Source organism: Leptinotarsa decemlineata, unplaced genomic scaffold (genome assembly GCF_025532065.1).
Source record: "Leptinotarsa decemlineata unplaced genomic scaffold, Ldec_3_MD MMD2_tig00001064_RagTag_RagTag, whole genome shotgun sequence".
Classification (NCBI taxonomy): domain Eukaryota; kingdom Metazoa; phylum Arthropoda; class Insecta; order Coleoptera; family Chrysomelidae; genus Leptinotarsa; species Leptinotarsa decemlineata.
In genome coordinates, this window is record NW_027412558.1 from 8,255,311 (window position 1) to 8,279,929 (window position 24,619).

A 24,619-nucleotide genomic window follows, 5' to 3' on the forward strand; every position below is an offset into this window, starting at 1 on the left:
TACTGACATTTCTTTTATTACATAAGTACATAAACATCAAGAAATTGATAATTTAGGAATACAAAAGATATTTACAATTATTTACAGTGTCTATATCGACAACTCTACATCTAATTTTATAAATACTTACAAAATAAGAAATTAAAGAACATTGACTAGATAAAATAAGTTGCAAATATTGACAATATCGAAACTTGGTTTCGTAATACTTTGCCAATCAAAACATTAAATACAAGCCGTTCAGGCTAGCAACAAAATCTTCCACAAACATACAACCGACTCCGCGTTCTTCTGAAAAGAACATCCGTTCATGCAGCTACTGACAATTCCATCAGAAGCTAAAAGGACCCCACCTAGGATCCTAGCCTGTCAATTCATCAGAGTTTGGGTACATTTCGTTCAAGACTTCACCCTCACTTCCGACAGGGAGCTGGTGAAACGGTCCTTTCTATTATCAGGTGGTGGATTCTTTATGTCCTCAATGATCTGTAAAAAAATATTATTATTGCAGTGATTTTATTTGAAATAAACAGTGATTGAATTTGAGATTTGCCAGACTATATATATATATATATATATATATATACATACAAATACAAATATATATATATATATATACAAATACAAATATATATACATATAGACAGCTGTTTCAGCTTATTGGGCATCGTCAATACCGGGCAGGCGGTCCTCGATTGAAGACAAAATGAGAAAAAACCAAGAAAGTACTTGATAAAAATAGCTACGTAAACGCAAGTGAAACATGAGTAGAACCACCTATTGGTGTGACACCCAAGTCAACTTGACAAGTTTTTACGTCAGTGTTGGTGGTTTGACCAATCATCCGATAACTGCGGTAGCATATCATTTCTAGAAACATGTGGATTCGTTTTCCGATGGCATTTCAGGTTAGCTTCCCAAATTTCTGCTACCGCAGTTGTTGGTTGATTGGTCAAACCACCAACACTGACATATAAACTTGGCAAGTTGACTTGGGTGTCACACCAATAGGTGGTTTCCACTTATGTTTCGCTTGCGTTTACGCAGCTATTTTTATCAAATACTTTCTTGGTTTTTTCTCATTTTGTCTTCAATCGAGGACCGCCTGCCCGGTACTGACGATGCCCAATAGGCTGCAACAGCTGTCTACCGGTGGCTCTTAAATTGAAATCAATATGGGAATAATCAGAAAGTACTTATCTATTTATTATATATATATATATATATATATATATATATATATATATATATATACTCTGATGGAAATACTTACAGAAATGAGTTTATCGAAACCAAAGAGCAGCCCCTCCTCGTGATTTCCCTGCACCCAAGGTCTCCTGTGGTTAACAGTCTTTCCTTCAGGTAATTTGTTGGTTTTTGCAAAATCTATCAACCAAACTCCAACCTTGGTGTCGTCATAAATAATGAACAAACTGCTCCCAACTACTTCTCTGCTCTTGAAGTAGTCCGAATTCTCAATTTTGCTACGGATCTCGCACAGTCTTGCCAACAGTCTTTGTCTCACGTCCTCTCTCCCTCCTAAGAACCTGTCCAGAGTGTTGAAAACTTCTGCGCTGGACTTCACTTTTTTCAAGTCTGTTACGGGAGGCGAACCTCGGCACTTCATGGCTTCGATTCTGAAACCTTGGCTGCAGCTGGAAGACTGAAGTTCGCGGAATTGCATGTAACGCAGTTTTGTGACTGCCTTGACACGATGTTCCTCCTCTGTCGGTGAATGGGGATCGATTGCTACCATCTTCTGGTACAAGTCAGGTCGAGCTGCTGATTTTCTGACTTCGGATTCCAGGAAGGTTCGGGTTCCCATTTTGATGTCAATGACATACGGGTCCTGAAACAACATAGAGAACATGAATATCGTTTGATACACTACAGTACGTGTTTTCTTCTGTTTGACATGAAAGTTGAAAACAGTAGTGGTTTATGCAGTGAATTAATGTTACCAAAATCAATTCAACTTAATATTCATCTTCTAATAATTACCTGAAAGCCATGTAGCAAGTCTTGTAGCTCAATGAATTTTTCTCCTTGGTACTCCACCTCACGGTAATATTTTGGTATGATGTCGCAAAGGTTCGGATCTTGGGAAATTTCCTCATATACCAAACGTTCAGTGTTATCGGAACTGGGTGATCTCTTCTTCCAAACCGTACCAGGACCAGCTGGTGCTAAACTATCAGGATGACCACTCAGTTGGAACCAGTTGCTACTTCGACTTTTCAAAAGAACGTCACTGGCAGGAGCACTGAGATCTAGGGCATTCTGAAACAAAGAGAAGATATGTTCAATATTTACGTGAAAAAAATATTTCAATGATCAGACAGTAGCCAGACTCATTCGATCAACAGTTATGTGATCACTGTTTCGATCCCAACTGCGGAATCAACGATGTTCACTGCCTATTATCCGATTCCGGCTAGATATCGTATGTGAAAAGATGAAACCTTGTTAATCCATAGCATACAAAAGTTCTTGACAATTATCATCATCTTTCTTATTATTACACAACTGAATACTAAAGTTTTTTTGAAGGGACATTCATCTTTGGTAATTAGAATATACAAAATACTACATTTTCCCTAAAACAAACTTTGTTAAGAATTTTTCATCTTTCCCTCCAACCGATTTCCTAGAGTCTTTGAAGTCCACTAGATACTCGTTAGGACATGAAGAGGATTGTTCCGAATTTTTTGAGTTCTTGTTGAATACTCTTCGTGAGCAAAACAATAGCAAAATCAATACTCCTAACCGCTCTGGATTGAATGATTCAGTACAGTCCATCTCGTTTTATGTTTGTATATCTTTTGCTGAAAAAATCCTCACTTGTTTACTTTGTAGCAAATGTTCAAGAAGTAGCGAACTCTTATGTGAATTTCTGGAACTCCATCTAGCGTTTCCTTATATGACTAATAACCAGTCCGTGCAAAGGTTAGGTTAGGTTAGGTTCCATCTGAAAATGGAATTTTTAACAGGTGATGATCGACTGTATTGCCAAACTAACTGCCTGATATAAGAAAACAAGTCTAGCTGAGGCACCAGTCAATCTAATAATCTTCAAACAAGACTCAACCTCTGACGGAAGCACGAAACTCTTTCGAAGGTTCGAAATAGATGAACATTTCAATCTAGCAGACCACTATTATAATATTCATGCAGTCATTGTTCACTGCAGTTCTGGCGTTGAATTTGGCCATTATTACGCCTTGGTCAAAGACGAAACGGACTGGTTAAGTTTGACGATAGTCGTGTCACGAAGTGTTCTGGCGATGTATTGAATCTATTGGAGCCTCTAGAAACACCCTAAATTTTGTTTTATGAGAGAGAGGACATTGGCAGATCAAGATCTTCAGATGATGTGGTGCTGCAGGTTTTTCCGGGTTTTCCTGCAGCTGAAAAAGCAAATGCGCCACTGGAATCAATGAAGTCGCCCCGGAGCGCAAATTAATTTTTATTGTTGCTTTTATTTTTATCGTTGTTTTATAATTTCACAAATAAAAGTGGGATTTTCATCAATATATTTTTGATACAAAATTTAGAGATCTGTCCTGTTCAAACATATTTGAAAAACAAATTCCATTCCACAGGTAAATTTTAGCAATATTTCTAACGAAGTCTTTTTGCCCGAATTTTATTTTCACGTGATCATATTTTTCATTAACTATTACTTTTTTTTTTGAAGCACCCTTAAAATTTATCTAGTACAAATATTTTTCACAATTCATGTTGGATTAGTTTTCGTTTTTGTATGTGTTACTATCTGAATTGATACAGTGCATTTACAGGCAGGGCAGGGCAGGTCAGTACCTGCCAATTTGTAACAATACGAATCATGATATGTTTGTTCAATGAATCCCAAGGTACTAGATACTGATTGTCGTTGAATATAATCATGTCACATTTGATAATAATATGAATTGTAATTCATAAACCCAACTATTTTAATAGTTGTCCAATTCAAACAAGCGGCATGCATCTTATTATTGATCAATAATGATATTTTTACATCTGTATGTATTTTTGATTATTTCGAATACAAACTCAACAAAATAAGTAACAATAATACGTAATAAGTAACAATAACATTCACCCTCACGATAACAAAATATTGAATGAATGCAACCATCCATTAGTTACGTTGATTTTTAATATAAGGTCGAATAGGTATGGAAATTCATTTATCGAAATATATTCATGAATGAACTCAATATGATGAGCTTCACGGCTATGTTTCATTCATATATGTAAAAATTCACCATGCATAAGAAATTGCCCTCGAGAACAGCAATCAATCAAAATTAAAATTGGACGACATAAATTGAAAAGCACGTGTCAACTGAAGCGCGAGTCACATTAATACCAATTTAAAAATAATGACAACAATCAACACCAATATCTAAAATTATGAATTCCAAGTTCGAAATTTGTTTTTATTTCATATAACCATTCAATTGAAAGAGAAAAAAACCGTATATATCTGCAAAAACAGTTTCATGCTCAAGCCACACTGAATAATCATTAATTTAACACGATCGGACTTCGTGTTGAGACAAGAATGTTTTCTTTATCTAATCCGTGTGTTTGGGTTATGTTCAATGATTTTTGTATCCGTGTAAAATATGTGGACTTGATACAAAATATGAACTACTTTAGGGTTCTTACTGTAGAAGACTTCACAAAATAAGTCCTACTTTATAAAAAAGGGCAAGTGGAAAAAGGAAAAATTGAAATTAGAACACAAACAAGGTTGGTCATCCTGAGACAAAACGGAGGAGTAATTGTTCTTGTAGAAGTAGAAGTACAGAATGGTACCGGGGTGTTTCCCCTCGTTAGTGCAGGACATTTACAGCAGGAATTCGACCGATATGTGAAATCTTCGTCTGAGATATAACCTAACCTGTTGATTATAGTGAAGAAGTATCAGCAAAACTTCAAGCGGAACAGAAGCACTCCGTGTTTCAAAACTTCAACAAAAATCAAAACTAGTTTGATTGTGTCGAGGAGACATACCTACTCGTATACGAATCAGGAAAATAAATATTTACAAATGATTCCAATATTTACCATTTTCAATATATCTATGTAACTGATTCATTGTATTTAAGATAGCAGAGAGAAAGTTTATGTGACTGAAGAAGAAACTTCCCCTCTGAGAACATTCCCAATGGAAATATCATTCCAAATACGAAAACGAGATATCTTGTAGTAGTTTTCTCAATACATTTACTCCATTATCCCCGAGTTTTGAAGCGCTACCTTCCGGCAATAGTCCCTTTCGAATACTAAACAGCCTTCTTTACTGAATATTCCTCAGCTGACCTCATGTGAAGGCTAATGTAATTTGTCACCCTAGAAACGTCTACTAAACGATAGGCTCTTGTTAATATTCCTGTTTTTTATTGTAAATTTGGCGATTTACGTAGTTCGTTATCGATTTTGGCTTTGTGACATACATAAATTAGCAATTAAGAAACCTTTTCCATAACTAACTCAACCTCATCAGTATTGCTCGAACGTGTTTGCTGACGTATATTGGAAATATAATTGATATGCGCGTGACTTTGTCTGATACAAATTCGTTACTTGCTGTAAAGCCGTCTAATAACACTCTTGATAGTTATGTCATTGATTTTAGGCTAATATTAAATTATTTTTTCTTGGTGGCGACAACTCGAATGATAATAGGACGGGTGGTTGCACTGTACCGAAATTATGAAGTTTAATCTCAAATTGGGAATGGTTTTGTCTAATATTCCACATAGGTTAGGTCTAAAGTGAAAGGGTATATTCGACCCTCCACCGCAACCCGCAAGGGTTTATTGTGGCTCACACCTATTCACACTCGACCAAATAAACCCAGCTTCTTAACGAAGCTGATTAGTTTGTATGGTAAGACGGTAAGAGTACGGCTCTGCTGAACTCTAAAAACCTGATTCGGTTCCAAGCGGGGCAGGCACAAAGTATATGCTCTGCTGTTTCATCATTTTGCTACCAATTTAGACGTTCCTCGGTAGGAGCCAAGAGCTTCCAACGCCGCTTGACTGGACTATTTAATTGCCAGATATTGGAGTTAAAAATGGAATATAAAATATGTTTTGCAGAATAATTGAAAAAGCACCGACAATTTCATTGAAATTTTAGGGTGTTCGGGGCAGTATGTGATTTGATTTTCATTAATTTGTCGACTGCACCAACTGATGACCCATGTGTATTTTTTCTGTGTCCCAACTGTAACATAAATATACTCATACAAACGTTCAAATTTCCACCAATTTCACTTGGCAACAGATACAAAAGATAATTTGTTTTTTTATAATTGAGATAAATTATGGATGACTTGGAAACTCGTTTAATCTCTCAACATAATTTGTTGGTAGTCCTTGATTTACAATTAGCGTATATTTCCCCTTCAGTATTAATTACCGATAGTAAATCTCGTTGACGACTGACCGAAAATCATTCAAAAACCAGAGTACATAAAAGGAAACGTCAATTTTTATTTCTTTTCAGACCAAATGAGGCATTCAGTGTTAAAATAAATATAATAGAGGAAGCACTTCACGTTTATCAACGCACATGTTTATGACTCTGCTGGGAAGTGATTTGCAATTCACTGCACAATGATCAATCAGCAATTGCAAATAATATATTTAGAAATGTAAGATAAGTTAATAAGCTACATGAAAATGACCGTTGGATATTTTTATTTGAATGCTGGCATTGCCTGTGCGTTGGACAGTAAACTTATTTACTTGTAAACTTGTAAATACCACGCGTGCTTTTTTCGTATTTTTTTTCAATAAAAAATTGCGTATGCAAACAAATAAATCTAATTAAAAACCACTTCACATTTATAGCTGTTTTCATGTTAATATTGACGTTTGAGTGCGCGTGTTATTTTTGTTATTACTCAATGAAAGTGTAACTAACCTCCCATTTAAATTACTTTCACATTGTTGGCGAGCCTGGCTAGCCTTGATAATTTTACAGTAATTTCACACATAATGAGCTTTTTTCATTTTTTGACTATTCATGAAGTGGCTTTTACATAACGTAAAAAATTTGAATGTCACTTCGTTTACCTTTTGGATATCAACATACCAACGACAATTATAGCCGAAAACTTTCAAAAACAAATTTCGTAACTAAAATAATGTTACGTTTCTCCCCGTGGGTTGACAAATCATTGACTACACTGAATAATCAAACTTAACTTTACTTCACTAAAAAAACAACAACACTTCAACTAAAACTTTAACTATTATTTGAATGTATATCGCATTACTGGATCACTTCGCGTACCGCACTATAGCTTCCACTTGACTGTCTCGATATGGTAGCATTAATCTCGCTGATTCGCGCGCTCTTAGCTACGTCACAATTGGTCTATGGTTACCAGTGGCGGCCGACGTTATTTTGTTTCGGGCATGATTTACAACAATAAGAAAAATAATGTTGAACTGATGACTGATTTCTTGAAGAGATAATGCCGTTTTAAAAAACCATACCACATATTTCGTTTTGAATTTGTTATTTTTTTCGATACAGTAGTTTCAATTGCAGTGTAAACATTTTTTATTCAAGTTTTCGTTTTTTTTTATTTAGAAATTTATTCCAGGTATGTTGCAAATTTATACCATTATGGAGAATTTTCTTCTCTTGCAAATGAAGAATGAACGTTTTCCTTGTGTTTCCCAGATTACAATACAATTCATTTGTAGGTTAAGAATTGCATTCTCAGTGAATTTTTTGAAAATATCAAACTTTGTTGCACACCCAAAAAATGGACAATCACTTTTCATTTCAAAGTTACAAAAGACTAATTTTCTAATGTTTACATCCAAAATAGACAACGCCAAAAAATGATATTTCATATATACCTATCTTAATCCTCCCGATACCCCGTCTATAGGTATGTGTTGTTTGAATTGTTTATCAATCAGAAAATGCTGCTCAAGTATTAGTGACATCAGGTAGAAAAACTCGTACACATGAATCACATTAAGTTGGTTGAAAAACTATTTCATTAATGAAAAAATACAATTGTCAATGAATCATAAATTTGCCACAAAAACTAACAAGTACAAGTACGCATACAAAGTCAACGATTCCGCTCAATCATTCAACGGGTGATAAAAAAATACGAAATAGTAACTTACAATTGCCAAAAATTTAAGCAACGACATATCCTCTTCCGTTCTGTCTTTAGAGTTGATAGCCAACATGGATCCATTGATGCCATTTTTCGATTCTGCAGCTTTCAAGTTGGACTTGATCCGCCATCTTTTGAACGCATTGTGCGGTGAAGGGGATCTGACTGTCTTTCCATGTCGTTTCCATAGATCAGCCACCTCAATGTCTTTGTCGCTTGCCTGCAAATAAAAGAATGTCACATGAAAATTACTGCATAAGAATTGGATAAAACAGGTCGATACTTAAAAGTGTCGCATCTTACAGTAAATTCACTTGAGATTTTCATTATAAGGGCTTTTCAAAAACCGCGACATGTGTCGCGTCTCACGGTAAATTTACTGTGAGATTTTCATCACGAAGTTTTTTCAAAAAACCTCGTGGTCAAAATCTTACAGTATCTCTTACAGTAAATTCATTGTAAGATATTCACTAGAAGGGTTTTTCAAAACCTTGACACGTATCGCGTCTTACAGAAAATTTACTATAAGATTTTCACTATAAGACTTTTTCAAAAACCGCGACACGTGTCGCATCTTACAGAGAATTTACTGGTACATCTCCGATATGAAAGTTTTTCACAAACCGCGACACGTGTCGCGTCTCACAGTAAATTTACTCTGTAAGATTTTCATCACAAAGTTTTTTCAAAAACCTCGTGGTGAAAATCGTACAGTATCTCTAACAGTAAATTCATTGTAAGATATTCACTAGAAGGGTTTTTCAAAACCTTGACACGTATCGCGTCTTACAGAAAATTTACTATAAGATTTTCACTATAAGACTTCTTCACAAACCGCGACACATGTCGCAACTTACAGTAAATTCACTGTAACTAAGATATTTACTATAAGGGTTTTTAAAAAACCGTCACACGTGTCGCGTCTCACGGTAAATAAGCTGTAAGATTTTCGATAAGGGGGTTTTTCAAAAACCACGACACGTGTCGCAACTTACATTAAATTCACTGTAAGGGTTTTTCAAAAACCGTCACACATATCGCGTTTGACAATAAATTGTATGAGTTAGTGTAGATTTTTGTTTTGGGTTGAACTGCCCAAGAAATGTACTTTACGTTCAAGTAAAGTAAGCACTGTAGTATGAACAAGAGTGTTCATAAGATACAATTGGGGAGGAAACAAAAATTATGTCTATGAAGATAGAACCACGTCCTGTGAGTATTTTGGAAATCTCGCTTTCTGATAAACGTGTTCTTATGTTCTGAAAAAAAAAGAATTCTACGCGAAACTTTCCATTGATATCTGAACAGAACTGATGTATTTCTCATACAAGTTCCATCCTAAGACACTCAAACATCATTTACGAAGTCGATGAACAACAGATATCTATTGAACGAAATGTCATTTGCAATCGAGAAATTTCCTATTAAATCGAGACTAATTTCAGACTGTCCGTCGGTTTCATTTGGTACAGTGGATAAAAAACGAATCAGACATCGGCTAAATCATTGATGAATTTGGAGTAAATTACCTCTTTTAAAGCGTTTAATAAATATGCTTTCATATTCATCGAAATTTTCGTAGGTGAAGAAGGTGATGTTTCTATCTCTTGACAGTTTTCCAAATAATCTACAAACCAACTCTAGGAAGTCAATATATCAATTATTCATCACTCAACAAGTTTCCACCCTGTACTCCTTCCTAGTACCATCGCAAATATTTATAACGTTTTTTATTGTACTGATGATTAGTCCGGAACGTTATCCGTCGTCCATAAGGAAATATAAACAGTTTATCTACGCATATTTAAACAAGAGAAACGATTAATGTTCATCAAGATTTATGCATTGCTGGTATAAGGATCATATTTTTCTTGAAACTAGCCACACGGCCGCGGTTTACGCAGATATTGTATCAACTAAACGCCAAACATAAACATCCACGACGATGTGATCGTCCTAAGAGAAACCGTATGACGTTTTCGAGATCGTATTAGGAAACGGTAATCTTGATTCAGAAAAATGTAAAGGTCGATATCTCACTAGGAGAAAAGATAAACAAACACTTCCACGCATTCCATTCTAGTTTAATATATTAATTAGCGAAGAGTAATTGTTCGCATTTAAATAAATCGACAATTAACTTAATCTAATTGAGAATTGTGATTTTCTTGCATTCCCGAGTAAATGGAAAAATACATTCCTTTATGTAATAGAACGGAACAGTATGTTCGAGCACGCATATGATGTATACGTTTTGGTTTGTCTGAAATTTCAATACATACATACATACAATATATAACATACATAATACAATACATAAAAACATCCCTTTTGTAATATGATGAATTCGTTTTGGTTTGACTGAAATTTCAATACATTTTTTTATATACCTACGTGGTGGTCGCCAAAAAAAGGTACAAATGTATGAAAAGAAGTTTTCGAGAAAAGCGTGTGTAAGGTGTAAGGTCTTGATATCATTGGTCTGAGTATTTGTGACCTCATTCCTTCAATCTGTGATGTTTATTCTCGTTGTAGTGTGGCTTTAGCTTCAGTTGTAGCTTGTGGGTAGCTTCAGTTATCGAGTTTGCAGCTGATTAAAGTAACCTTTTTTAAATAACTTTTTCGTTCCTGGGTTTTCTATCTCATTAACACCACAAATGTTTTCTTTCAGTTTCGTAATTTTAGTGAGAATTTCATCGTGAAACAAGTTCCTTATAAATTATTCTCACTGCAAAACACCATGAAGCTAGCTTTTTATTAAGGGGTTTCAATGTGTTCGACGAATTTTAGTTTATTGTCAATTATTACCCCCAAAAATTTAGAACTAGGTCTGGTTTCAACCTTCAACGAATATGGTAAATTTTCCTTCTATATCGATACATGTTGAATCGTTAATGTATTACAGGAAAAGTATCGGTCCCAATATTGAACCTTGTGGTACGCCACTTTTTATTTCACCTTCTGATGAGAATGATGAGGTTTTCACAATCTGACTTCTTTCTGTGAGATAATTCTTGAACCATTTATGAACGATTTTGAAAAAACGAAAGAGATTCAATAGGCATTGATGAGATCAAACGTCAAAAGAAGTAGAAAGTTACTTGAGTCGGTATAAAATTATTTCGATGGTGATCAAAATGATTACTGAAGAAGACGCAATAACCGAGTGAAACTAGCACAAAAAACTGACAACCATTTATTATTTTTCAGGAAAATATTGACAAAAGAACATGAAACATTTTTCGTGAAAAATGCGATTTTCTATAAATATGAAAATGGAAAAAAGTTACAGGAGTTCCCAAGGCTGATGAAAAATAAGTATGGAAGTTTCAACAGATATTTGTCAACCATACTTAATCAAATTCAATTTTGTCACAGAAAAATGATTGTAAAATTAACAGTTACTACAGAGTGTGCGAAAGAATATGTGTGTGTTATTTATTTATCGATTTATATCCGGCTTATAAGGTATCAATGGACAATATCGACCGTCATAATGTGGATGCACCTTTGAAATAATTACTACATCATAGGCAGCAGAATTGGAAAACACTCTAAAGTTGTGAAGCGATGTGAATACAACATTGTAATGAAGTCCAAAATTTGATTCTTCAATTACTTCGAGAATAAAAACCGCAAACAGATAGGTTTCGAATCGCAAATAAACAAAAAAAAGCATGGAATATTCCGTTTTACGTATGCAGCAGACGCTTTCCTAAACTTGTTTCCAGAATCAATCAACGAAAACGATCAGCATTAGCATGTTAATCCTTCTTCAAACACTAACCTGTTAAGACTGTTTGGACAACACTCGAAAATGTTAAAAATATTCACGATCATTGTAAACATTTTCAATCATATAAACTTGCATTATTTTATAGTCATTAGGTCAAATTCCAATACAGATGTAATGAGTATGATGAAGAATGACCACAGGTAAATCTAAACTGTTCAGGTTTTCATCTGAGTAATTTACTTTTTCCCACACTTTACGTAACCATGTTGGCATCCACCAAAGAGACCAAATTTGTTATTGACATCAGCCTCAATTTAACGACTAGGTACCCCATCAATATTCAAGCGTTACAAACTGAAAATTATCATCCAAGAATTTAAAACCGTACTTTATGAAACTCTATATGCACAAACAACCAAAAAAACACACGATGAATGCGTCAAACCGTTGTACCGTGTTTTGAATCGATTAAATATCGTTCAGTCAAAGAATCGAAGTCTTCTTTATGACAAACATTCTTTCTTGTCTTCTTATGTTTTTATCATTCTGAGGAGCCAAGGATATATTTGACGTGTCCAATCACCTCCAACACTGTTATTATAATTGAATAATACAAGGTAGGTCGGCACAATAAACAAATCAAAGGTGTTTTTTAACAAAGACAACAGTAGAAAGGAAGAAAATGGTGAAAATGAACAAACCATAATAATAATTTGAGCTTGATGACTGTCGATTGAAGATAATTATTATGGAAATGACAGGAAATATCAAAATAGAATGCGTCTCCACAATGTTGGTACTTAAAGATGAGTGTTTTAACTAATGTGCTTGTTAAATCACAATATTTTGGCACTTAATTAGCATGTGTTGGGTAACGTCACGCAATACGTAATAGGCACTTTACCAAATAAAAACTTCAAATGGACACGTATCATTTGAAACCACTATCAGTACCGAAAAGTGAATTTTTTAGATATTCGTGACCTCAATACATAATCGCATCCTGCGTTCCGAGAACAAATAAGGTACCGTTGGAGGGATAAACAAATGCCCTAGCGTCATCAACAAAGTATGCGATAAAACACGTCCTTTTCTCCTACAAGTAAAAAAAGGAAGATAAAATTCGATTCTTTTATACTGTACGAATAGCTGTGGGCACTTCATATCTCACAGTAAGTAAATTTTATATCGTAATCATAAATTTCAAATTGGAAATGGCTCTATCTGATGTTACACCAACTGCAAAATTTGAATTGCCATATATCAAAGTTGAACAATGAAATATAATATATGTTTTCACAGGATTCACAAAATCGTAACAAGGGGCTAACTATTAGTGATTTTTAAGAATAAAAGTAATTCTTTTCTAGGTTATATTGTTCGGAACAGTAGCCACATCAGTTTGCTCATTATTTCATCGTTCAACCGTATTAATTTCCTGCCAGGTGCATAAACTGACACTTGTTTTACATGAAATTAGAAAGCTTTCCAATTTACTATGAGAAAAAATCTGTTAATTATCCTAACGAGGTTACTTTCTACAATGAATTTTGTCGCTGTTAGATTTGATTGGTATCTTTCCAAACGATGAGGGTGACTCTCAGTGCTTTTGAATTTATTTTTGAGAAGTATTGAAATTGAAATTAAAATTCTGAAAAAAAAACAAGAAGATCACTTCCCGTTCGATGTATTTGTGAAGATAATTAGAATCCTGTCATGGATAGTTCTATTTTATAGTTCATTTCATTTTAATTTGTATCTAAAAAATAAAATGAATGTAGACACCAAACCAATACAGTATGTAACGGAAAATATGTAGAATCCAAAGTGCTGATACTTAAAAATAACGCACATGTAAACACACACACAAATTATGTAAAAATTGTGCCGAAGGAGCACTTAAAAAATTCTCCTAACAATATATTTCCGGAAAATATTTTTTGGGGTTTTGAAAAATGGATAAATTGTATGTTTTCTGAGTTTTGTTGTATAGACTTTGGAAGATCCCGGGGGGAAGTGCCCAAAGGGCAAATAGATAATAATATATCCTAGTTGCAATGCCTTTTTAATAAATTTGATAATTTAATCATTTTTCGCATACTATTATGCAAAAATAAACAATTTGCCTCTCCTCCACCCGAAACAAATTTCTCTATAGGAGTATACGCCAATGGTTGAACATTCAAATGTACTACAAATACATGCCTCTTTGATGCAAAGAAGTGTAGCGATTGTTTTCATTTCCCATTGAATCAACAAATTAGTTAACACAATGCTTATTAACAATCGTTAAAATACCTTACAGCTCAAGCACACACTTCTATGAAAATTGCCTTAAAGACTAACCAACAAATTGATTATATTGGTGCTATAACAATCCATTAATTCTTTTCAGAATGAAAAATAAATAAATACCTGCCACTTGATAGAAAATAATCCACTGTATTGATCTAGTACTCATCAGGGGTGATCAGGACAACAATAAAAAATAAATATCAAATGCTCTAGCGGAGGATTAAAATGATTTGAACTTTTGTTACATCACTATCGAAATTTGTATAAAATGTGGTATTAATTCAATTTTTTTTTTATGTTTTTGTAATTTCTACAACATTTTTTTTATTCTATTCGTTGAAAAAAATGAACTGTTCGTTGATCTCTGGCGATTCACGTGTTGATAAACACGGCTCTGATCACTAATTTTGATACATTCAAATAGCTTCAAGTATTCCTAAATTTATTTTTCTGTAAGCTTTGATGAAATTGCATCATTTCTTTACATGATAAAACTCGTGCTCATGCTTCATCTGTGATAAAAAAATCCCAGTAGAACCTACCATAGATATAATTCAATAGAAATATTATATCAACCAGAATTATGATTTCCATTCCACTTAAAACGGGTTGACGATAACGTCGAATCAATTAATTATCGAGTGAATTTTTCAATTCAAAGTTGGCTTCGAAGCATTTCGAGTCTTTTGATAAAATTCCCATCTATACCACAGTTTTAACAGACGTAATAGTAGTGATATTCTTCTAATCAGAATAATATATTAGGTTCTCTCTTAAAACGAGTTGACGAATGCATTGAATCATTAAATTATCAAATTAGAGATTCCTACGAGAATAAAGAAAGCTTACAATAATTGTCAAAGATTTGGCCTCCGCGCCAGGATGAATCGCTAGTTCGCTAATAACTTCAAACACAAAATAAGATTTCAGTTTTAGCTCATTAATTGGTTGGGATTGATATTCTTACTAATCGTTGAAAAACAGTTTCATCGAATATTATTCGGGTTCACAAGGCTCTCAAAAACAATGCCAATCCTTCTTAGGCCTCTCAAAAAACAATTTCATGACTTTTCTATGTTGATATTAATGAAAATAAGATATTTACAGATATAGTTCAACATTTCTAGATTGTTGATGAATGAGCACAATGTGTTGCAAATCGAACGATAGTTTCCAATATCAACAAGCTATGTTACCATTATTATTATAATCATGTTGTCTCAAAAACGTACAACAGAAGAGCTTAGTTTCCAAATAGCATGTTTGCAGTCTACTACATAAGTGTTTTCACAATCGTGTTTGAAATTCGCGTACGGATTGATCCACTAACATTTTTTCTTCCAACTTTCATCAAATTTTCAAAGTGATAAGATCGGGTTCCTCTCTTAGAAATAAAATAATTGATGCTTTGTCAGTGAATTTGTGAATCAACTATTGAACAACCGGAAGTGAAAGAAAAATGTTCCACTTGAAAGGCATTCATGATCCGGAATCATCAGTGAGAATTTACGATTTTTTTTTTCAGAAATTGCATCAATACATCTCGGAGAAATGCCAAGAACTGATTTGAATACTTTCTTCCTATCTTTAGGATTTCGTTAACGCTATGATTGAGATTCCACTTTCCGACACCTTTGCCTTAAAGTGATCGAGTTTTATTATGTAACCCGATCTGTGCCAGAAAATGTACAAATCATCAATTCAGTGGATGAATTTACCGAATTCTTTGTTGTACATTCCTTCTATATTTTTCAGGTACTTCAGTTTTCGTCGAACAAATTTATATCATCAAAATATGATATACAAATGAGTCGACATTGTTTATTAATTAAATAATTGAGCTGGCAAAAGACCACAGAAAACATACTTCTCTGATCAAAATTGAAATATCCTTGGGTTGAATTATTTGTAAAAACACATTATAGTTGGCGATAAATTAGCATAAAAAACTCACTGCGTTCGTATGAAAAAAAAAACACTAAAACAAACATTCATTCCATACTTAACCGATTCAATTTCAGCCAAAGAATTTTTTTCAAGTGAAAAGGGAGTTGGAGAATTTCAGGGAAAAATTCTTTTGGTTTCCACTTGTTCATTATTATACTGAAAATGAGGAACTCATGAGGAACGGTTTTCTGCTTCTTCATTATTCACTTTTTTTTCGTTCAGTTTGTAATCCACTCGTAATAGAAACAAATATCATTCAAAAGAACGGTACATACCGAAAATATGAAAGTTACAAGAAAAACTCTCAATCTCAACCTTTTTGTATAACTTTGTAACTTCAAAAGACGATTCCGTGCCAAACTTTACGAGTTTATTCGCCTCATCGATGAACTCGTTAAAAATTGAAGATGAATATTGAACGAGATGTATTGAAATTCATGATAATAATTCACTCAATAATGACTAACTAAAAAACTAATCAACAGTTGCAAAAAATTGATTTACTGTTATGCACACCCCTAACAAACGACCTTTATATTTTTTAATTCCTTTCACCCTTCTGGCTCGCTTTCGAAATTTACAAAAGTTCAAAAGCCTTTTAAAACTCACCGAAAATGTCCTGCATTTGAAACAAGTGAATTCGTTGATAAATCCTGTGTAGGTATCCCTTCCTTTGCTAGCAACCAAGTTAACAACGGCCGGCACCATACTGTTTTGGTTTACGCACATCTTAGCCCACACAACCAACGAAAAAAAAAAGTATCTTCACCGAAAAGTCAATATTAATAATGTCAACGCGACTGACGATAATAAAAACTGTGAAAAATAAGCTTGCCCGTACTGAAATGCGGTCTCTTCATCACTGATTTCACTCGGGTTGTACTCGGCATAGATATTCAGAACTTTTACGTCACCGAATGCCACTTCCACGGCAAGCTTCGACGGTGATGTCTACCAGAAATCGAATGTTTTATTTAGATTTGTTGGTTTGCGCGTTCGAGGCGGGATTTAGGGATATATTCTCTACAGCGTATTAAAAAGAAGAAATTTCGGGAATGATCTACTTGGATAATTTCCGGAATTTCAAATGATACGTGCGAAATATCATTGACTTTTGTTGAATGATATGTGGATCTTCAATAACTTGATTGCCAATCTTTTTGTTGATATTCTTCTTTGTTTTATTTTCATCTGCGAATTCATATACAATTTTTTCGTAAGGAACTGCTATTATTGCATTAATTTATTATCCTAATTTGGAACAGGTCAATAAGGATCATGAAATGAATATGGAGAACGTACACTCCAAAACGCAATAGGCAAACCTCCTTCAGGACAGTCCTACATCCTTCTTGTTGAAAGGACTTGAGAGGATACTGGACGGACACATGAGGAGGGTGGCATTATATGCATTCCTCCTGAATAAACACCAGTATGCTTATCAAACCGGCAAATCGACGGATTTGGCATTAAACAACCTTGTAGAGAAAATCTCCCAATCCCTTGGCAACAAGATGATTGCGGTTGGTGTATTTCTCGATATTGCACTACCTAAATCTGTTGTTGGATCGTCTATGCCTAGAAAAGGTATAGAATCGACCATAACTGGCTGGATCTATGCCATACTGGTAAACACAAATGCAACTACGACTCTTCAAGGCGAGGCCATTAGGTTCAGGGTCACCAGAGGTTGCCCTCAAGGTGGGGTACTATCTCCCTTCTGTGGTCGCTCCTGATGGATAGTCTGCTTGATGCTCTCGACAGAAAAAAGTAGATCTGCAAGCTTATGCAGATGGACTTGTTATATTGGCAAGGTCCACGTCGGGAAGCATAGCTTGTAATATATTTCAAAGCACGATGTACGTTGTTCACAGGAGGGAACAGATGTCTGTCAACCCCAGCAAAACTGTGATAATCCCCCTCACCAGGAAGAGAAAATTGGACGATCTAACGGCACTTTCCCTCAATGATGAGGTCATTCTATCTGGAACGGAGGTGAAATATCTTGGCATTGTCTTTGATAAAAAACTCACCTGGAACGCTCACTTCGAAAACGTTTTACACAAAGCCAGACTATCTCTATGGACATGTCGAACGATTTGTAGTAAAACTTGGGGTTGAGGTCCCAAAAATCCATTGGATTTATGTCAGATCAATGAATCACTTATGGTGCAATTGCCTTGTGACCAAAGGCTTTACAGAAAACGGCCCAGGCGGAGCTCTCTGGCTTACAGAGACAGGCTTGTCTGGCCATCAATGGTGCCATCAGTACCACACCGTCAGCGGCCATGAAGATCCTTCTAGATCTACCTCCTCTCCACATTTTTCTGGAGAGAGAGGCTAGATGGACTGCGTATAGACTTGTGCACATTGCCAATTGTAAAAATCAATTCAATACAGAGTGCAACAGACTGTTGGTTGACACTGGAAGTCACAGCATTCTGGGAATGACCTCTGACTTTATGCCTCCAACTGTCAACTACCAACTGCCTTATAAAGTAGTGTTCCCGAGTAGAGAAGACTGGATCCCCGGGAGAAGGATAGTTGTTTCCATTGAAATATAAAAAATATGAATGAACGCAAGAAAACAATTAGATCCTTCATTGATTACAACTTTGATTTCTCAAAAGAAATATTTGAGTCAACTCACTGAATCATGTCTGATTTTTTTTTTATTTATCTCACACCTGCCTCCTCTTCGCCTTATTGTCTGGTTCAATACTTCTTCAAGTTGATTATTGCTTTCTATTTTTTTTTCAGTATAAGTTTTTATTTCTTACTGAAAGGAATGAGTGGTTTTTTTTCTCACATTCATGGTTGTGTTCAGATCTGGGAAAATACGCAACACAAGCTTTGCTTAGGCGTTTCCCAAGAACTGAACACCACCACTTATTTATTGTTATTTATTTATTTTTTTATTCTATGACACTAGGGATGAACTACGATGTCTAACAGGCCTTCTTACAAGTCACTGTTATTTGAATCATCATATGCAGATATTATGACTGTCGGAAGACAATGTGTGTCGCCTCTGTTTGGAAAATGATGAAACAACAGAGTACATACTTTGTGCCTGCCCCGCTGGGGACCGAATCATGTTTTTAGAGTTCGGCAGAGCCGCACTCTTACCATCTGACCTGAAAGACCACTCACCATACAAACTAATCGGCTTCGTTAAGAAGCTGGGTTTATTTAGACGAGTGTGAATAGGTGTGAGCCACAATAAACCCTTGCGGGTTGCGGTGGAGGGTCGAATAGGCCCACTCACTTTGGACCTAACCTTACCTCCTTCAGGAAGTTAGTTATTGGACCTGCTGGCATATGACCGTATACCTTCAACAAAGGTTTCTGGTTGAACTGACACTCTCACAGACAGCGGCGATGTTTTCGGCAGATCTTGCGTTTCGTCGACGTACGGGTATTTTATTATTTGGTTATTATTTATTATTGGTTATTATTTACACTGTCGTTCTCAGCCTACATTCCATGATTTTCGAATAGAATCAAAATTTTGCGGCAGTTTATGGCACATTACAATTTTTTTCAATATATCTTGAGGTTTGAAAAATGCCTGGTAACAAACTGATACTCTAATCACAAAAGTAACAAAACAGCTACGTTTATGTTGTGAATAGTTTATAATTGTGCAATCCATTATAATAAATGCCTTTTTTGAACATCTCGATTTTATTATAGATAAATTCCAAGTACGTGGTCATTATAAAAACTTTTTTTAATTATTTCATCATATTCATACTTCGAAAAACTAAAGGATATAATGTGGTTTCAAAAAAGTATGTTTTCATAAATATCGACAGTACTTCATAGGGTATGTTTCAGAAACGTGAATTTATTTTCTTGGTTGTTGTGAAATCAATTCAGTAACTCATATTTAGAGAGTTCTATTTTGAATTTAGTGTAGATCTGAACCCTATTTCACATTTTTTATATGTGACAAGCTGACCAGTCTAGCTGATTAATTCATACTCATCAATATTATTTTCAGTAGATAATACCATATACTATAATGAAGATAAGTACTAATGCCCTTCTGATAAATAAATGATGCAGTAATGATTTGTATTTATTCAAAATTATTAGAATTCGTTGACACTAACTACCATATTCGTCAAGTTGATTGTGAATTAATAACGCATACTTTTTCTAGGAAACAGCTATTGGAGTATCGTCATCATATCGATGTAACAGAAATGATTTCGAGCAAGTGATTAATGAAATTTATGGATAATAATGGTTTCATTTCAAGACAAAACCTTGGGGAATACCAAATTTGTCATCACGAATAGCTAACGAAACTTTTTTCGCAATTAACTGTTAAACTTCAACTTTGCATAAAACTTGATACAACAATCATTGGAAGAACCAATTTTTACATTTTTTTCAATATTATATTCCTAAAATAAGATGATGATAGGTTTCCATATATTTCGTATTTCTATGCTGGCTTGGCTGAATACGTTGTTGGACAACATGTATGCGGCTTCCTTGATTTTTCTCCTAAACCAATGTTTCTCTCTGTGCAAGATCTCAGCTTGGGACCACTCGATGTTGTGTTGATGGGTCCAAACATGGTCTGCTATTCCTGATTTGCTGGTTTCCCCTCGCTGTGTGTTTCTTGTGCTCGGCAATGCGAACATTCAATGGCCTCTTAGTTTTAACAATATAGGATTTTCCGCACTCACAGGGTATTCGGTAAATGCAATTCTTGGAATCGCAGTCCGCGTTTGGTGGCCTGGTTTTCGTGAGGCTGCTACGGATAGTGTTACCGGATCTGAAGCAGGTTCTAATGTTGTACTTGGAACCAATTCTTCTTATCCTCTCCGATAATCCTCTGATGTAGGAAAGTGCAAGCACTGGTTGTGATGGCTTCTCTTCCTTGCGAGGCTCCTGCTGTATTCTAGCCAAAGTCTTTTCTACCATCGCTTTAGAGTAGCCATTCCGTTGAAGATCATTTTTGATGATGTCTAGTTCCTTCTCGAGACCTTCCTTCGTATTACAAAGCCCAAAAGCACGGTTTAATAGAGTCTTGATGATTCCTCTTTTAGTCAATTGATGGTGGTTGGATTCGTGGTTCAGATACTGTCCCGTATGAGTGGGTTTTCGGTATACAGATGTTTCCCACTTAGTGTCGGTTTATTTTGGTTAATATAATTCTTATTTTCAGTTATTCATTTTTAATTCTTCTTTTTTAGTTGTTTCAGGGATTTCAAAACATTTTATATAGTAGACAATGGAAGTCCGAACTAGTGAAATTCATCATGAAATATTGTCAATCACCTTCAAACAAAATAATAATAATTATTATTATTATTTGAAGAACTGAGTGTATGTGGAAAAACATCCTAAGAACGTTATTCCAAATGAATTTAATCTCCAGCGATTCAAATCCGATGTGAATCGCTACTTTCGCTCTTAGATCGCCTTAAGGGTTATCCTGTAGCACTTGTATTTTGTTCTTGAAAAAAATCTCTGAATCAGAATGTCAGGCTATACAGAATCTCAAGAGCAATTTGTTCAAAACTAGTTGTATGGTAATCATTCTCAAATATATACAAAAATTGTTGTGTGTATTCCTATAGTACATGGCATGAAGGACCTTTTTTTATTACTGATAAAATAATAAATAAAATAATAATAAAATTCCAACACATTGAACATTAACCTTATTTTTAAAGCACACGTATACCAAAAATACCGTCCAGATTGAAAAAGTTCATGGAAAACATTCATATTTTCAATGTTTGAAAGTATCAATTAGATGGGAATCGGGGGTGAAAGAGTTGGTGTAGATTTTGAAATATTGTGCTACGAATATAAAAAAGAAACGATGGAACAGCGGGAATTCTAACCTAACCTATTAAGTTGGTTTTTACAGAAAAAATATATAGAAATTCACTTGACCCATTTAACAGCGAGAATTCTAACCTAACCTATAAAATTAGTTTTCACAGAAAAAATATATAGAAATTGACATTTAAAAATGTTGTAGTTTAACGAAGAAAAGCTATCGGCCATCTATACGACGAAAAATGAAAGTTAATTTCTTTTAAAGCAAAGAAAGTTCAACTGCATTATGTAGAATAGAAATAAACAAAATGATAAATTTGTGGATTGAAAAGAACTTTGGAAGGGTACAACAGATATATTATTATATAACCGCGGAAAAATTATATTGACAAGTGAGTACCAAATTCTGAAATATATGATATTAATTAAACATAACATTTCGAACAAAATATACTACCACATCCAACAACAAAACGTGGTGGCTGATAATTGGCGAAATAATAGTATTTTCTATACAAAGTCTTGTGAAATTTATAAAATGAATCAACGAAAAATTGTCCCCAGATTCCCTTCAAATTATCAAAACATTCCAGATTCGAACTAGCCAATGAAGAACGACTAGTAATGTCGAATAACAACGTAGCAGACTTGTGACGTCAATAACTACTGTGAACTTTTTTTGATGTGATGTATAATCGGTTCTACTTTGAGTAAGAATTTTGCAGTACATGAATTTTTGTTTGAAGAAGCGAATAGGGGGATGTTATTGGCATTTGAGGGGCAATAGAGAAATGTGCCACATTGATAAGAACTTATCATTTTCTTCACTGTGACAGGATTGTCACAGATCACAAGTCTAGATCTGCCATTTTGATTTCATAACCAATAGGTACCTATGCTTGATTTTGATTGAAATGAATACTCCCTTTCTTTTTTCACTCCTTCATTTCCATTTTACTTTCAAAAACATTTTTCAAATTTGTGAGTAGAAAGCAGAATGGAAATCAAACAGAACTTCACGATAACTTTTTCAACCAATCCAAAAGCCCAAAATTATGACAGCATGTAACCTCTTTTATCATTTAATGTGTTCAGTTTTATTTGTTGTATTTCCTGAAAATAATTAAAAAGCATAAACTTGAATGAATATTTTTTGAAGAGCAACAACATGTTGACGTAAAACATATTTTTGAAACAGATTGTGAAAGTAACACGGAAATATTTATGATCGGAAAAACATATGTAGTATCAACTTATTTTTTCCTAAAATAGTTTAACCAGTGAACAATATTGTACAACAAAGACAAAATGATTTGATAGTGCAATTTCTTGAGGGCTTTCGTTTTCATACAATCGTAAAGCAGCTAAAATTTGGGAGCTAGATAAAACTAGATGAGAGTAGATTATGGAAAGACTTCTCTTTCAATCTATAATCATCCATAGCTTCTTCTCCACCTACATTAAACAGTTCGTTTCAACAGACCAATTTACTATATTTCTACGTATTAGATGAAAAGTTCAACTTGTGGTTTCATAAAATAAAACTTTCCAAAAATTGATAGTTTGGAATTTTCGGGTTGAGGTTACCATTTCTATTCTCTGTTTGAACAATCAGTGATTGAATTCAATTCTACTACTTTGTGACAGCAATCAAGACTATGACATTTCGAAAACACGACCAGTTTTTTACTTTCTCTAGACTTTTCAACTCCTCGAAAACTCCTTGAGAATGTCTCAGTACGATCTATTCAGGAAGAGAAAGAGTAACCCAAACTGACTCCCCATGGAAAGTTGAAAATAACAGATATTATGAACAATATTCGGACACGACATTTGAAACTATATGATTAATGAGTGCTGGTTATAAAACCAAAGGTGTGTGCCTGAAACCCTCGGAATTATGCAATAAAGTTATGTAATATGATCGTAACCTTTCATAGGTCACTTCATTAATTAGGTTGATGACCCAAATCGTGAAGCGCTCAATACCTGACCAACCTTCATGAATAATACACGAAAAAATGTCCCGCATAAAAATGCTTAGAACAATTGTTACCTTCAGCTTCACAATGTCCGGCAAGAGTGTAATGGTGGGAGATTATACAGTGTGTAAAAGCCAAATGGAATATATTCATTATTTCGGTTACTGCAGATAAAAATTCCGAAACACGTCAAATGTAAATTATAATTTGAAATTCTTCAACGTAAAAATGCCACCCCTACCTTCAACTCCCTTTGAATGAGAGGTACAATCCCCAATGCAAAACGTAATGAAATGTAGAATACGAAAAAAACTGTGATGTTAACGAAGTAGATGTTCAAAATGTTCACCGTGAACGTCTTGGCAACATCCTAATCTCAAATAAAACTGTCCTCTAACATTATTTAACAAATCAGGCGTGACCGACCTAATCGCAAGCGTTATTTGTTCTTTTAAGTCATTCAAATCTGAAGATTTAGTTTTGTACACATTGCTCTTTACATATCCCCATAAAAAGAAATCTAATGACGAAAGATCAGGTGATCACGCTGGCCATTCAATCGATCCTCGCCTCCCTATCCACCGATTTGGAAATGTTGTATTGAGGTATTGCCGGACGTTAACTTGGTAATGTGGTGGTGCACCATCCTGCTGAAACCATATCGAATTTACTGGAACTTGAGGG

At 34.6% G+C, this 24,619-nt stretch overlaps 1 protein-coding gene across 4 annotated transcripts in view; it reads right to left on the minus strand.

Annotated features, from left to right (window-relative positions):
* IP3K1 (inositol-trisphosphate 3-kinase-like protein) overlaps positions 1–24,619 on the minus strand; it is a 225,561-nt gene continuing 200,942 nt past the window's right edge. For 3 of the 4 annotated variants that reach the window (XM_074175618.1, XM_074175617.1, XM_074175619.1), the window contains 4 exons: positions 8,175–8,387; positions 2,002–2,280; positions 1,274–1,849; positions 1–486 (listed from right to left, as the gene is read on the minus strand). In XM_074175618.1, the coding sequence (XP_074031719.1) occupies positions 400–486; positions 1,274–1,849; positions 2,002–2,280; positions 8,175–8,387 (1,155 nt within the window). In that variant the 3' untranslated portion in view covers positions 1–399. Of the gene's footprint in view, positions 487–1,273; positions 1,850–2,001; positions 2,281–8,174; positions 8,388–16,754; positions 17,029–24,619 lie in introns of those variants that run through there. The other variant, XM_023156631.2, reaches the window with a different exon arrangement.